At 41.2% G+C, this 16,981-nt stretch overlaps 1 protein-coding gene across 10 annotated transcripts in view; it reads left to right on the top strand.

The window, feature by feature from the left end:
- The first annotated feature begins 1,903 nt into the window (after positions 1-1,903).
- Positions 1,904-16,981, top strand: part of Caprin2 (caprin family member 2) — a 40,306-nt gene continuing 25,228 nt past the window's right edge. For 9 of the 10 annotated variants that reach the window (XM_040743670.1, XM_040743669.1, XM_040743672.1 and 6 more), the window contains exons 1-6: positions 2,877-3,092; positions 6,947-7,009; positions 10,528-10,614; positions 11,996-12,234; positions 13,368-13,450; positions 16,330-16,485. In XM_040743670.1, the coding sequence (XP_040599604.1) occupies positions 2,916-3,092; positions 6,947-7,009; positions 10,528-10,614; positions 11,996-12,234; positions 13,368-13,450; positions 16,330-16,485 (805 nt within the window). In that variant the 5' untranslated portion in view covers positions 2,877-2,915. Of the gene's footprint in view, positions 2,001-2,876; positions 3,093-6,946; positions 7,010-10,527; positions 10,615-11,995; positions 12,235-13,367; positions 13,451-16,329; positions 16,486-16,981 lie in introns of those variants that run through there. The other variant, XM_040743665.1, reaches the window with a different exon arrangement.

Below are 16,981 nucleotides of genomic sequence, written 5' to 3'. Positions count from 1 at the left end.
TGGATATAATGGCCCACATGATAACTATGGTAATTCTGGAAATTTTTTTTTGGAGTGGGGAATCAGACTCCCTCTGTAGTTAGTCCAGGCTGTACTCAAACTTGGCATCTTCCTTCCTCACCGCTTGAGTTCGGGGAGGTGTGTGCCTGTAAAGGTATGTGCCTATAAAAGGTGTGTGCCACCATCCGTGGTTGGAAATACTGTTGTTAGGCTCATTATTAGCGTAGGCTAACAAAGGCATAAATGCGGATATAATATGTCAGTTACGTTTTTCCCCAAGGTGTGCTCATCACAGACTTCGTGTCCATTCTGCGTGGCAAATGTGTGTTAGCTTTCCTCCTCTCTGTTCAGCAGCGTGTTCTTGGTCTGGTTATCAACGAGCAGGAAACAGACAGCTTAATGTGTTTGTCTAATGTCCAAGCTATATACGGGCCTCAGAGATTCAAGCTAAAACACAAAATTTAGGTACATAACAGGGGAGGGAGGAGAGACAGCTCCGTGGTTTAGAGCACCGGCTGCTTTTCCAGTTACCTCTGTCTGTAAGTCCAGTGTCAGAGGGCACAGTGCCTTTCTGACACCGGCAACCAAATGATACACAAACATATGCAGGCAAAACATCGATACACATGACAAAACAGAAAGAGGTATACAATGCTACCAGGATGAACTCAAATGGTAAGAGGCAGGATATAGAATCAAGAAATGCCAAAGCCAAGGTGACTTTTTATTTTATTTTATTTTTTTTGTGGTTCTTTTGACTGTGCTGCTCTAAATAATTATTGTTGCCTCATGGGTAGGACTTAAATTTTCTTCTGTTTGGGAAATTAAAAAAAAAAACCTGGTTAAAAAAAAAACCTGTTTGGGAAATTACTTGGGGGCAAGTCATTGTTTTATGTTTTAGTTCTATTATTTTGTTTCTGAGGTAGTGTTTGTGTGTGTGTGTGTGTGTGTGTGTGTGTGTGTGTTTGCTCAGGCCTGTCCCCACCTTCCTAGGATTAGTGAGTAAGCCACCCCCCCTAAAACTTCATTTGATACAGGAATCACTACCAGCCCAGAAGCTGATTCACTTCATCTATTAACTTTATGCAGGTCAATAAATAATTTCACCAGCTGTTTCACTGCCAAAGAAATGAATTGTTGCATAGCAACACATAGCCTTGCCGCACACCCTCCTATCACAACCGCTGCAGTCATCTGTTCTGCTTTTGTGGTAGGGCTGTCCCAGGGCATTCTGTCTGCTCTTACAGGCCGAGTCCCCTGAGAGGAAATGGTGATCTTCCTCATTCTACAACGAAAAAAACAAAAAATCACCTGGGTGGGGGGGTGGAGGGGCAGAGATGCTCTTGTATTTTCAAAGCGCCCACCTAAACCATTAGAGCGTGGACAGTGATTTTTATCTGGTCATTCTGCACACGCCTTTCTGCCCCTTTCTCGGGGATTGGCATCATCTGGACAAGGTCACGGAACCAGCTAGTGCTGGCTGAAACAAGCCGGGTCTATCTAGGCCTCCAGCAGCAGGAAAGCGCTGTGAGCAGACGCGCTTAGCGTAGTAGGTCTGTGGAGAGGAGCTCCGGGGAGAACCGCTCCCACGCAGATCCGGGTACCGGAAGGGGGCGGGTGGAGGAGGCTCGGAGCGCTACAGGGGGAGGGGCGGGGACACCGGAAGGCGAAGCCTCTTAAGGGGCGGGGGGGGGAGACGCGGGCTGGGGGGGCGGGGCGGGGAGCCGGAAATGGGCGGTCCGCGGGCGTGGCCGCTCCGTGCGGGGCCTACATAAGTGGCGCGCGCGCGCGCCTGGCGGTGCCGACTTGGGCGCGAGCGGCGGAGTTGCGCGGGTTCTCAGTCGCCTGTCGCTGCGGGCTAAGCTGAGGAGGGCGGGCGGGCGGGCGGGCGGGCGGGCGGGGGGAGGGACGCGAGGGAGGAGGAGGAGGGAGCGTAGGGTGGCGTCGGCCGCCGTCGCAGCGCGCTGGGCTCCGGCGCGCTTTCGGAGGCAGCCGGAGAGGTGAAGCAGGGTGGCGGCGGGGTGGGCGGGTCCGCGCGGCCGCCGCCGGGTGGAGAGACGCGGTGCCTCAGCCGCCTAGGGTCGGGCTCCTTCAGCGGCCTTGCAGAGCCTGTGCTCCGCGTCTGGGGGGGTCTCGAGCAGTGGCGTGCAGGGGCTGTCCGGCTTTGGCTTTGCTCCTTGGGATGGAGGTGAAGTGCCCGACACCTTGGCGTCTGGTCCTTGGGTGCGGGCAGTGGAAGGCTTGCCCGTAAGGGAGTGGGCGGTGGTGAGTTAGTGCACATACAACCGGAAGCCACCTCGGCATGCAGTCTGTGAGAAGTCTTGGTTGGCTGCTTGTCCAGGGGTGATGCACTTGGTTAGGCCCTGGGTAGCCAAAGAGACTTGACATTCTTGTTCACTTAGACCTTGAGGTAGATTGAAGTTGGGGGCCTAATATAAAGGCTCAGGTAAAGAGGTGCTTATGTGGGAAGTAAGTGGTCGTACTCCCTCTCTCCCCCTACCCCCCTTCCTTGGTGATGACCATAGAAACTGTTCAGGACGAGAAGTCACAAGCCTTTTGCTTGCTTGGCAGTTCTCCTTGCGGGGGGGGTGGACCTTCTGGAAACGTTCGTGTGGTGTAAATTTTGCCTGCGTGTTATTGGCCGTGACCAATAGTAATCTTAGTAGGGGAGTGCAAGAACACTGAATTAAGCACCATTGTGTTTTGAGTTCATTTCTGTGGAAGAACTTTTTAAAGAGACGTTTTCCAGAGATAATGGTTGCTGCTGTGAACCTTTAGTATACATTTGTACTTAACCATCCCCCCCCCGCATCCCCGATCCTTCAGCATCATCTGTTTCAGTGGTACAACTCTTTTCATTCCTTTTCGATTACCAGTCACCTTCAGGCCATTCAGAGGAGGGACGAGTGGGAAATATGAAGTCAGCCAAGCCCCATGTGAACCACAGTCAGCACGGGGAAAGACAGCAGGCCCTGAGCCCTCTGCAGTCTACTCTCAGTTCTGCTGCTGCTCCTTCCCAGGCGTATGAAACCTATATCGATAATGGACTCATATGCCTTAAACACAAAATTAGAAACATCGAGAAAAAGAAGGTAACTTTTTATTCCCTTCAAGCCCTGAATGTGCATGACTTAAGCCAGGGTTAAGGAGCTGACATAGTCTTTATCATCAGAGAACATAGGTCTTCCAAAAAAAATTTAACTGACCTTGAGATTTAGTCGCCTGGGAATAATTAAGCATCCAGGCTAAATGCTTGCTTCACTTAACCAACATAGCCGAATAACAGTACTCTTCATAGTACAACTGTTACACACACTGCTTCTGATATCTTTGAAAAGTTTGCTATTGTAGGTCTGGTTAATTTCTTGAGATATGTTATTGTTTCTTATCCTGGCTTGATGTTTTAGCCCACTTTCCTTGTGACGGCATCAAGTGATACACGGCAGTACAGCTGCTGCATTCATTGGGAGCATTTCATCATGAGCCAGGAAATGCTGTGACCTAATTTAAATTCTTCCACTGCTAGATACTGACTTAAGATTGGTTCATGAAAGTAATGTAGGCAGCTTTGTGAATAGACTTGGATTCTTACCAGTCCTAACATTACAGTAAGTGGTATGGTAAAGATCCAGATACTTTCTCATTTCCTGAGTCACGGAGCCTGTGAAACAGTTGCTTGGGATGCACTGTTGTGTCTTGGTTCTCATTTACTTTTGACAGGTAAGGCAGAGTAAGTATCTGGATCTGGACCTACATTCTCTTTTTTTTTTTTTTTTTTTTTTTGAGACAGGGTTTCTCTGTATTGTTTTGGAGACTGTCCTGGAACTAGCTCTGTAGACCAGGCTGGCCTCGAACTCATAGAGATCCGCCGGCCTCTGCCTCCCAAGTGCTGGGATTAAAGGCGTGTGCCACCAATGCCCAGTTTGGACCTACAGTCTCTTAAAACTGCAGAACATCTAGTAAAACATTAGAAGAGGTTTTCTTATTTTTTTTTTTTTTGTATAGAGTAATGAAGAGACTTTTTGAGTTTTATTGACTGTATCTTCCCTTGTATTGGGAGGTAGGGTCAGTGGCCCTTTTCCATGCATCTTTTGAATGCATGCATTTAATTACTCCTATGACAAGGTAATTGTGCCTGGGTCAGCACAGGTTCCTTAACACTGATAACTAGCCAATGCGGGGTCTGATAGTGGAGATTCATTAGTGATGTTCCTAGTGGAGAAGTTGAATATGTGTTTTCCTGTATTATCCAGCTAAACCGTAATACTTAAGATGTCTGTCTACTAGCACCAGTGCCTTTGTTTCCAGATTCTAGGAAAGCATTTTAGGACCTAAAACCAATATAGGAGGAGCCTGAAAAATGCTTATGTCATGATTATGGGGCTAATAGATGCAATTTAATTTTTATGTATTTTCTTAAATAGCAAATTTTGTATGAAAGATAGCATAATATCTTGATACTTCTGTTGGAATGTTAGCTATCATGAAAATGCCATACGGTTCAACAGATAATAATTAGTAGTATAAGTAAGCATGAACTACGGTGTGCAGAACTAGTCAGCCATGATGCTATTGATACTTTGTGCTAGATCAGTGGTTCTCAACCCTCCTAATGATGTGACCCTTTGATACAGTTCCTCATGTTGTGATGACCCTCAACCATTTTGTTGCTATTTCATAACTGTAATTTTGCTTCTCTTATGGATTGTAATGAATATCTGAAATGTGGTCCCCCAAAGAGGTTGTACCTACAAGTTGAGAACCACTGTGCTAGATAGATAACTCCTTGTTGTCGGAGGCTGTCCCGAGCATTGTCGGATATTTACCAACAGTCTTGGCATCTGCCTAAAAGATGCCAGAAGCACTGTTTGCCTCTTCCAGACTCTGCAAATTGTGATAATCTCCTATATCTCTGGAATAAATTGCCCTGGCTGAGCACCTCTATGTAGTGGTATATGGTTGACTTTAGACCCTATTTAAGTAGGCTGATTATAAATGGAAGCTATTGAGAGGAAAAAAAATCGGGTTGTTGAGATGGCTTAGCTGGTAAAACTGCTTGCTGTACAAACCTGATGACCTCAGTATAACCCAGAATTCTGCAGTGGAAGGGGATCATCAGCTCCCAAAAGTCCTCTGACCTCCACACGTACACTAATAATTCTAAAAAGATTTGGGTCTGGAGAGATGGCTAAAGGTTAAGAGTATGTACAGAAAGCTGGGCATGGTGGCTAATGCCTTTAATCCCTGTACTTTGGAGCAGAGGCAGGCACATCTCTGAGTTCAAGGCCAGCCAGGACTATATAAAAAGACCCTGTCTCAAAAACAACAAAAACAAAGAATACTTACTGTTCTAGAGGACCTGGGTTTGATTCTCAGCTCCCACATCAGACATTTTATAAACCACCTGTAACTCCATTTGGCAGTGGTGATGGTGGAGGAGTAATGTCCTGTGAGGACTCTGGCCTCCTGGGGCACCTGCACTTACTTGCATATACCCTCACACAGATATACATAATTAAAATGAGTTGGGCATGGTGGCTCATGCCTTTGATGCTACCACTCATGAGGCAGAGGCAGGCAGATCTCTGAGTTTAAGCCTGGTCTACAAAGCAAGTTCCAGGACAGCCAGGGCTTCACAGAGGGATTCTGTTTCAAAAAACTCAAAAACTAAAAAAAAAAAATTCAATCACTAGACTTACATACTAGTTTATAATAATGAACTTATCCTAGCATGCTGACAGCTCTGTATATCTTGTTAGTTTGCCACATACTTTTCCTTAAAAAGTTTCTTTATCAGTGCTGATATTTTCATATTCTAATTAGGTAACTCCAGTGTACTCCTTTAAATAACCCCTTTCACACCTTATTATACCACACACATTAAAAAACCCAAATACACTGACCTGCTGCTTTTGTGCCTCATTTTGGGAAACTTCAGGTTCAACAGTGGGTTTAAATAGAGTGAGAAGCTTACATTTTGAATTTTTTAATTTTTTTTTTGAGATTGGGCTTCACTGTGTAGCTCTGGTTGTCTTGGAATTCACTTTGTAGACCAGGCTGGCCTGGAACTCACTGAAATCTGCCTCTGCCTTCTGAGTGCTGGGATTAAAGGCGTGCATCACCACCCAACTAGGCCCTTATGTTCTTAACAGTGCTACTGTAGTTCTTTCCTCAAAATGAGCCTTAACTGTTGAATGATTTTTTTTTTTAAACTGGGATACCGGATTTCTAGGAATTGCATTGTTCACATAGAAAGTTATTCCAGTGAGGCTCTTTGAGTTAATACATGGTGGAAACTCAATCATCTAACATTTAAAAAAAATTTAAATAGTATATAGCTAAGTTGAAAGACTAGTCCTTATCTCAGGATTGTGAATATTAAATGAGTGGGAAACGAAGCATCTGTCACACTGCCTTCTGCTCCCCTCCCTGCTTTAACTGCCTTTTGATACATGACTATTCCATCTTTTTAGAGGCCTTTTTCCTGCTTCAAGAGTAGGGAGATAATTGAGATAGTTGAACTACCAGGATCAATGCATTCCAACTACCTGTAGTGTATAAACCTGTAGTTTATACCTGTAGTGTTCAGCTATTCTCAGAGCAGCCTCAGCTGCATTTTTGAGATGCAGACATGTCCTGGGAGCACAAGGCAAACCCTGTTTGGGTGGAAGTTCTCTTTTCCCATTGGTCAAGTGCCTGAAATAGCTACTAAGTTGTGGTATGTTTAGCTGGAATCTGCTGGGCTGATTACATGGACAAAGTCAACTGATACTGCTCTGTGGTTTTTGTTTTTGTTTTTGTTTTTCCTATAGACTTGGAACTCAAATACAATTGCTGTCTGTCTGTGTGAAATTGTACTCTGGCATACCAGCATATTTCACGAATCTCCTTTGCTTCAGTTTTTTCTATCAGATTATGCCATAAATTATATATTTCTCTTTCGTAGCTCAAACTGGAAGATTATAAAGATCGCCTGAAAAATGGAGAGCAACTTAACCCAGACCAGTTGGTAAGTAGCTTGAGATCATTTGTTAGATATACTTGTCTGCTTGCTTTTCTTTTTTGTTCTTTATTTTTTGGAGACAAGGTTTCTCTGTGTAGCCCTGGCTGCCCTGGAACTCACTGTGTAGACCAGGCTGGCCTTGAACTTACAGAGATCTGTCCTGCCTGTACATACTATTAGATGATATTGGTTAAATGGAACAAAATAGATTAGATGAGTTGCCATGTATGGTGAACTTAATTTATGCTAGGAAGACTGAGTATACTCAAGTTTTCAACTCTTCACTGGTTTAATATAAACTTGACATCTTTCTATTCTAAATCTGTTTTTGTAGCTTTGTCTCATGATTCTGACTTGCTCTCTTTTAGTTTCTTTCATACTTAAGCTATGTACCTAGCCTTTTAAAAATTAGTTTCACTATAAATTCTTCTTATTTTGAACTCATAGGGGTCCTTCTACATCACCCTATGAAATTCTGGCATTGCAGGCCATATGAGACACCATACCCAGCTACAATTTTCTTTTTCATGTTTGCCCTGTTCATGGTATACCTGGTAATTCCAAATATTATTTAATTGTGAAGGAACACATTTACAATATGGACTAAAGAAATTTCTTTATTGTTATTTGATGTTTTGGCCTGATAACATTTTCTGCCTTTTAAGAAGGGACACAATATGCTTGAAGTTATTTAAGATTTATTTTTTAAAATGTATGTGTATGCATGTATGTCTGTGTGTGGGTATGTGCATGCTAGTGCAGGTGCCTGTGGAGGCCAGAAGAGGTATTGGATCCCCTGAAGCTTTAGTTACAGGCAGTTCTGATATGCCCAGTGTGGGTGACAGGAGCCAGATTCACATCCTCTGGGAAGAGCTGCAGGAGCAGGTGCTTCTGAAATGCTGAGCAGCCCCTCCAGCCCTGCAGTTACTTGATCTGGCTCATGAGCCTGTTCACGTTTCCCTCCTTGGTGACACAGAAGTCCTATGGTGTAGTAATTATGATTCTGTTGAGGTCTAGCTTTGAATTGTGTGAGCTCTGAGCACCCTCTAGCTGGTGAAGGGACTTGGCTAACCAGCCAGCATTTATTTTCTTGGTTTTGTTTTCATGCTCTGTACGCTAACTTAAAATGTGGAAGCTTCTCTGTTTGTAAGAATTCCAGAAATTCTGAGAGTGGTATCACTCTGAGTTTTTTTTTTTATGTGAACTCAGGTTAAATGCTTGATGCACAAGCATGAGATTCTGAGTTCAGTCCTGGAATCCATGTAAAAAGTTGGGTATGGTGGTGCACTGTTTTTAAGATTTATTCATTCATTCATTTATTCATTATGTATGCAGCATTCTGCCTGCATGTATGCCTGCAGGCCAGAAAAGGGCACCAGATCTCATTACATATGGTTGTGAGCCACCATGTGGTTGCTGGGAATTGAACTCAGGACCTCTGGAAGAGCAGTCAGTGCTCTTAACTGCTGAGTCATCTCTCCAGCCCCACACTCTTGTTATCATAGCCTGGAGTGGTAGAGACAGAGCCTTGGGGCTTGCACCTATTTGACAAGTTCCAGGCCAGTGAGAGAACCTATTTCAAAAAACAAAACAAAACGACAAAAAAACCCCAAAACCAAAACCCAAACAAACCAACAAAATGAAAACAAAACATAAATGATGGAGAACTGTAGAGATAGCTTGGTGCTTAAGAACTCTTACTGCTCTTCCAGAGAACCTGAGTTCAGTTTTCAACACTCGTGTCACTCAGCTCACAATTGTCTGTAACTGCAGCTACAGGGGATCTGACACTTTTGCATCCTTGGTTACCAGTATTCATATCACATACCAATACATATGTGTCATTAAAAATAAATGATAGGGGCTGGAGGGATGGCTCAGCAGTTCAGAGCACTTACTGCTTTCCTAGAGGACCAGGCTCAATTCATATCACCCACACGGTGGCTCACAACCTTCTGTGACTCCAGTTCCATGGTATCTGATGCCATCTTCTGGCCTCAGTGGCCACCAGGTACACAAGTACCTTTACCCACTGAACCATCTCATCATCTGATCCCAAAATGACTTTTGTCTTTCTCCACAAAGAGTTAAGACAAACTCATCTCTTCTCTAATTACCAGTTGAATATGAAACCTTTTGTTTATTTTATTTTTAGTCACTTTATGTGTATGAGTATTTTGCCTGCATATGTTTATGTCCATTATGTGTGTGCTTGGTGCCTGTAGACGTCAGAAGGAAGTGCTGGATTTCCTGGACTGGGAGTTACAGATGTGTGAGCCATGACATGGGTTCTGTGAACCAAACCCAGGTTCTCTACAAGAGCAACAAGTGCCTTTTACCCTAAGCCATTTCTCTAGCCCATGTGGTTATGAAATCTTTGTTTGTTTGTTTGTTTTTTGAGACAGGGTTTCTCTGTGTAGCTTTTGCTTTCCTGAACTCACTCTGTAGACCAGGCTGGCCTCAAACTCATAGAGATCTGCTTGCTTCTGCCTTCTGGGTGCTGGAAATAAAGGTGTGTGTCACCACAGCCTGGCATGGAATGAAATCTTAAAAGAAAAAAAGTTACTTTTTAAATTTCAGTAGGATAGTGCTTGTTATAATACTTTTGGTGTCTCTTACGGGTAATTCTTTACACATTTTTTTCTACCATGTTTTAGGTGTTTCACAGTTGCTGTTCTGTGTGATATGTATCATTCCTGTAGTATATTTGAGTGGTGAATGACGTTGACTGAGGAGTCTTAATAATGGCTTAGTGTTCTCAAAGCCCATAGAGATCTCTAACTTAAATATTACAGATAGGGTAGAATTAGGGCTCTGATTTCTTTATTTTGTTACAAGTGTGTATGTGTGTGTGTGTGGGGCCAGATGGCAACTTGCTGAAGTTGATTCTTTCCTACCATGTGGGTCCTAGGGATTGAATTCAGATCTTCAGGTTTGGCAGCAAGAACCTTTACCCACTGAACCAACTCAATGACCCAGAACTCTGATTTCTAATATAAAAATTGGGGTTGAGCATGGTAGTATATCTAAAGATATGCTTGAGGGATTGAGGCATGGGAATCATAAGTTTGATCCTAGCCTAGAATACATATGAGTTTTATACCAACCTGAGATCCAGTAAGAATCTGTCTTCAAACAAACAAAAGTTCTAGCAATAAAATAGACTTTTTACATTACTTTATGTAACTTGTAGATACCTTTTCTTTTAGTAAGTACTTTTCTAACTTACAAAGTCCTATCTCCTTTATCAATTAAAAATGATTTATGTTTATTTGTATGTATCTGTTTGTGTATGGGAATGTATATCCAGGTGTCCATGAAGATCAGAAGAGGGTGTCAGATCCGTTAGTGCTGGAGTTATGGGTGACTGCCTGATGTGCTGGCTGGGAACTCAGATTCCCTGGGAGAGAGCAGCATGTGCTGTAAAACCTCTAAGCCATCTCTCCAGTCCTTCAGCAATCTAGGGAACGCTTATTAATTCTGAGCTTACCACTCATTTGCTGTTTTTTAATTCTATCTGGTAGGAAGCAGTGGAGAAATATGAAGAAGTAGTACATAATTTGGAATTTGCCAAGGAGCTTCAGAAAACCTTTTCTGCACTGAGCCAAGATGTGAGTATGTTTCCGTTGCTTTTCTTAGAGCAAGAATATGCCACTACCTAAAAACTGTGTTTGCTTATCAGTCATTGGAGAGTTTTTTTTTTTTTTTTTTTTTTTTTTTTGGTCAGGGTTTCTCTGTGTAGTCCTGGCTGTCCTGGAACTCACTTTGTAGACCAGGCTGGCCATGAACTCACTGAGATCCTCCTGCCTCTGCCTCCCAAGTGCTGGGATTATAGGTGTGCTGTACCACCACCACCACTTGGCCCTGACTCTGAATTTTTATTATTAAGACCTAAGAGAACTTGCTTTTACAGACCAACAGACCACAGCAGCTCTATAAAGGAAACCTTTAACTGGGGGGCTCACAGTTTCAGAGGCTCAGTCCATCATGTCAGGGGGCGTGACAACATGCAGGTAAACGTGGTGCTAGATCTGACAGTCCTTACATTTTGACTCAGAGGCAACAAGAAGTTGACTGTCACTCTGAGGAACACCTGAGTGAAAGAGACCTCAAAGCCTGCCCCCCAACAGTGACACACTCCTTCCAACAGGGCCACACCTCCTAATGGTGCCACTCCGCGTGGGGGCCATTTTCTTTCAAAACACATCTTTTTAAATTAAAATCTTTTTGTTTTGCTTCCTTTCTCTATACTTTTCCCTTATTTCCTCTTCCTTTTCCTTTGTCTTGCTGTGTGTAGACAAGGCTTGTTTGGAACTCATCGTGCAGTCAGGTGTGCTCAAATTTGTGAAATCTTAGGCCTGTATTACCATGTCTGGTTGGATATATCTTTTAGATTTTAAAATATTGATACTTGTATCAATGACCCATTTATTGGAAAAGAAAAAGCCTTGAGTCTTTTTCTTTCCTTGTTGTTTTGTTTTAAAAAAATAACCAGTATTATAGAAACATAATCATAAAAGCCATATTTTCTTAGTTGGAAACAGGTACATTATTACTTTAAAAAAATTTAGACTTATTTTATGTATTTGAGTGCTTTGCTTGCATGTATGTATGTGTACCATGTGTGTGCCTGATGCTCATGGAGTTCACAAGAGGGTATCAAATTTCAAACTGGAGTAGCAGGAAGTCATGATTCCCCGTGTAGTGTTAGAACTGAACCTGAGTCCTCTGGAAGAACAAGTGCTCTTAATCACTGAGCCATCTCCCCAGCTCCCAATTATTATTATTTTTGAGACAGGGTCCTTCTGGCTGTGCTGAAACTCATTTTGTAGACCAGGCTGGTCTCAAATAGAGATCTGTCTATGCCTCCCAAGTGCAATAAAAGGCTTGCTCTGCCACACCGAGTCTCTGTTCAGTTTTTCAGTTGCAAAATGTATCTAATCCCAGTTAACTCGGTGGTTGAGATATGTGAACCTGCATTTGTTTTAACAGCTACTGAAAGCGCAGAAAAAGGCCCAGAGAAGGGAGCACATGCTAAAACTTGAGGCTGAGAAGAAGAAACTTCGAACTATACTTCAAGTTCAGTATGTATTACAGAACTTGACACAAGAACATGTACAAAAAGACTTAAAAGGGGGCTTGAATGGTACAATGCATTTGCCTTCAAAAGAACTTGACTACCTCATCAAATTCTCAAAACTGACCTGCCCTGAAAGAATTGAAAGTCTGAGGTAAGTCAGTGAAGTGATTTTCCTGATATGGAACTTGTAGTACTTTTAGCTTTTCTGTTATAGGTAGTTAGGAATTAGCTAAGAAAATCTTAATTTTATTCAATATGGGAAACTTAGATATGTTTGGTAGGTCATTCAGTAATTCAGTAAGTTTGAATGGTCTCATTAACACTGTCTTTAGTATAGCACTGATTTTAAAGATAATGTTTAGCTAGGTGTGGTGAGACTGTCTCTGAAACAGAACAAAACAGCTTCATCATTGTCTTAACTCTATGCAGATATTCACTGTGATTCTAGTTATAAATGAACTGATCATTTAAAACTGCAAAATTGCCAGGCGGTGGTGGCACACACCTTTAATCCCAGCACTGGGGAAGCAGAGGCAGGCGGATCTCTGTGAGTTCGAGGCTGGGCTGGACCAACAGCCTCCAAAACAATACAGAGAAACCCTGTCTCGTAAAACCAAAAAATAAGAAATAAATAAAACTGCAAAATTGAGGCTACCTAATATTTCCTTCTCTAGTTAGCTACTATTTTTGTATTGATATATCAGCTAACAGACAAATCTTTATGCTTTTGCTTTGTTAAATATGGATTGGTCCAATTCTTTGTTAGTTATGAAAGCAGAGCTATGAAGAGTTCAGCTGTTATTACAAATCAGTTTGGTGTAGAGAAGAAGCTGGATAAAACTTAGCTTACTCTAGAAAGCTGCATTCCTTTCTCAATTGTCATCTATTTGTTGCTGCCTTCCCTCTTGAGTTGGTTCAGGGACTGGAGCTTTCTCATATTGAAAAGTAAGCTACTCTCTACAAAGTGAAGTGAAATGGAGCACTGAGTGTTTCCATGTCATTTTTCTTTCTGATAATTAATGACACTGCACTGGCTTAAACTCTTGGTCTTTTCCTTAATAGTTGTATTGGTAAAATCTTTTTTATTCATTTTAGGGAAGACATTTATTTTAAAAAATTTATATAAAATTCAATATTTTGCTTCCAAACAGTAAAATGGTAAAATTAGCATATTTGTATATCTTGACTGTTGATGGGTTATATTTTATATGTGCATTGTACTGCTCTTCATGTATATGTGTATGTCTAAAGTCACTCTGTTCTGCTGCTGCTTTTCCTTGTCAGTGTTGAAGACCAGATGGAGCAGTCATCCTTGTACTTTTGGGACCTTTTGGAAGGTAGTGAGAAAGCAGTGGTAGGAACAACATGTGAGTTTTCTCTACTCTGGACTTAGGTAGTAAATAGTAAACTTTTTGTTTAGAAGTTTAGTATGATATTGAGGGTCTAAACTGTGCCAGTCCACCAGAATTTATATGTCTGACAATGGTGTATTCATTGGAAGAATGATCCCTTTATATTAAAAGAAGCTATCATATATTCCTGTTTACTAAAAGGGAACTGACAATGATTTCAAGTGACAACCAATATGATTTGGGAACAAAAGCTAAGTACTAGCTCTGGTTTCAATACCAGCTAAATCATTTTGGAGTTCAGGTTCCTATTCTGAATAGTGGTACATGTTCTATTTGAGAACTTTAAATCCATACATTGTTAATATAAGGCTTATTTAGTAGGTCATTGTAAGAAATGACAAATAGTTTGCCTAGTCTGTTGGACAGTCAAATGACCACATTCAAATCGCCAGACATGAAATATAAAGTACACCACTTAGGATCATGAAAACTCCCTATAAGCTAATAAATATTTTCACCATAGTTAATTTCTTCCTCTTTAGAAAATATCCAAGTCTAGGGTCTGGGATATGGCTTAGTAAAGTGCTGTGTAATCATGAAACCTGAGTTTGATCTCCTAGTACCTGTGTTAAAACAAAACACAACAAAACACAACAAACCATGGGCATGCAGTGGCTGAAATTCCATCATTGAGGAGATGAAGAAAGGAGGATCCCTGGGACTTGTTGCCAGGCAGTCTAGCTGAATCAGCAAACTCCAAATTGGGGGGGGGGCAGAAAGAGAGAGCCCTTGAAGAAGACTCCTGATACTGACCAATAGCCTCCATAGGCATGTGCACATGCAACCACACACAAGCACATATACCTTCAGAAATGTAACCCATGTATGTATAACTATCATGACTTGTAACTTTGTTTAAGACTTAAATTACAAGTGAAAATTTATATTTTTGTTTCAGGCGTGGTAGAATACACTCTGGTCCCAGTCAGTCAGGAGGTGAGCTCAGAAGGTAGTTTGAGCACAAGAATTCAAAGTCAGCCTGAACATCATGGCAAATCCCTTCTTGAAAAAAAAAACAAAAAAGACAAAGGAAACAGTGGTTTGGAAAAGAGTTTGGCACTTCCTCATAAAATTAAGTGTCTACTTATTGTATAGCTAAATAGTTACATGTCTAGAACCGAACAGAAATAAAAACATGTGCTCATATAAGTACCTGTATACAATGTTTATACTCTATTCATAGTAGTTCTCTGTTAGAGTCGGTGTAGATGCACAGCAGTAAATTGATATACAAAATAGGATATTTTCAGCAAGTAGAATTTTAGCAATTAAGTAATAGTTGGGTCTGGTGACTCATGCCTGTAATCTCTTAGGAGGCACACACAGAAGGATCATTACCAGTTTGAGACAGTTTTGAGATCTACACAGTGAGTTCTAAGCCAGCTAGAGCTGCATAGTGAGAGCTTATTTCAGAACAAACAAAAACCAAAAACTCAAACAGCAACAACAAAAAACCCTTAATACGTGCAAGAGCATAGATGAATCTCACAGTAATTATGCTTAGTGAAAGAAGTCAGACAATACATGAAAACATGCTGGGCGTTGGTGGCGCACGCCTTTAATCCCAGCACTCGGGAAGCAGAGGCATGCTTTAAAATTGTGGTTGTGTTGGTGGTAGCATGGTTTTGTATATATTAAAGCTACGAACTTGAAGTAGGTGAAACATTTTGTTTGTAAGTAATTACTCAAAGATGACTAAAATATAGCCATGGTGGTACATGCCTGTAGTCCCAGAATTCAGGAGGTTGAGGCAGGAGAATTGTTGTGAGTTTGAGCTACAAAGTGAGATGATGTTTAAAAGAAAAAAAAAAGGCTGATTAAAAAGAGAATCAGAAAAAGAAGAAAAAAAAAATCAGAAAAAAAGAAAAGAATCAGGCCAGGTGGTGGTGGAGCACACATTTAATCCCAGCACCCAGGAGGCAGACGCAGGTGGATCTTTGAGTTTGTGGTCTCTGGTCTACAAAGTGAGTTCTAGGACAGCCAGGACTATGCAGAGAAAACCTGTCTAGAAAAAAAAAAAACAAAAAGAGAACTAATCAGTATTATAATATTCCAACGAATAATAAGTACATACTATGGATGCTTTGCCTGGTTTGGAGTCGGGTTTTATTGGACATGTAAAATAAAATATATGCAACTTTCACATTACTTTTAATTAAAAAAAACTGCCTAGTGCCAGTTTGTTAGGAGTGACATGAGTGAAATCGTAAATGAAGGAATTTTACAATTTTAAAATATTAAGCCAATTCTGATGGCTCAAACCTGTAATCCCAGCCCCTAGAGGATGTGGGATGGCTAAGGCAGGATAATAACAGTTTAGACTGCCTGGGCTAATATTTAGTGATACCTGATTTCCACATAACCAACCAAAGAGAACAATGAAAAACCAGTATTATTGGTTATGATGGATGAACTAGCTTTTATTTCTGTATATCCTTAATTAATGGTTAACACAGAGCAGTGGCTAGTTGTAATATCTTGGAGGCAGATGAAAAAAATGTCTCAGCTCAGGGAATATGTGCCTTGATACACTCTTTGATTAGGTTCTTTGATTTTTTTCTTAGTCAGTTTCAAATGGTAAAAATAGAGAACCAGAGAAACTTAAGTAATTTGTTAAATATCTAGTCTCATCTTTGCTGTTTGTACTGACTTGGCATGAAGTGTAAAGAGGAATTACTTTTTTATTTTCCTGGCACAGACAATTCCAAGTATATCCCCCCCACCATCCACTCTTTTGATGGTTGACTATAAGCAGATAACATTGAGATTCTTATTCTCCATAATTGTCAATGAACTCTTAGTTTGTATGCTAAGTCTTAATCACTCTTTCTTAGACAAACATGTGAAAGATCTACTGTCTAAGCTGCTCAACTCAGGTTATTTTGAAAATGTCTCAGTTCTCAAGAATTCTAAGGAAGAAAAGGAAGAAATGCTAATGCAATCAGAAAAGAAGAAACAATTACTGAAGACTGAATCTATGAAAGAGTCAGGTTTGTTGTGATCTTTGAAGTTCTATTTGTTTTTGTTTTTTCGAGATAGGGTTTCTCTGTAGATCAGGTTGGCCTGGAACTCACAGATATCCATCTGTCTCTGCCTCCTGAGTGTGCTGGGATTTAAGTTGTGCGCTACCACCGCCCAGCCGTCTTTGAAGTTCTTTAGCTTGCTATTTTTTTAAATTTTATTTTCATTTTATTTTATTTTTTGAGACAGGGCATAAACTATGTAGCTGGTTTGGCTGGACTTACTATGTACAGTAGCCTGGTCTTGAATTCGGATGATTGTCCTTCCTCTACCTTCTGAGTGCAGAAATTAATAGGTTTATACTAGGACTCCTGTTTTGTTTTTAAAAATTTACTTAGCATATAAAGAAATGGGTTACGCTATGACATTTTCCTTTTTAAACATACAATACTTTGTTCCTAATAACACTTGTATGTTGATGAAAGTACTTGTCCCACCTTTCCCACTTTAGCCCCAAATAACACT

This window comes from Mesocricetus auratus, unplaced genomic scaffold, assembly GCF_017639785.1.
Source record: "Mesocricetus auratus isolate SY011 unplaced genomic scaffold, BCM_Maur_2.0 Super-Scaffold_100001, whole genome shotgun sequence".
Taxonomy (NCBI): Eukaryota; Metazoa; Chordata; class Mammalia; order Rodentia; family Cricetidae; genus Mesocricetus; species Mesocricetus auratus.
This window is presented reverse-complemented; position numbering and strand designations above follow the sequence as displayed.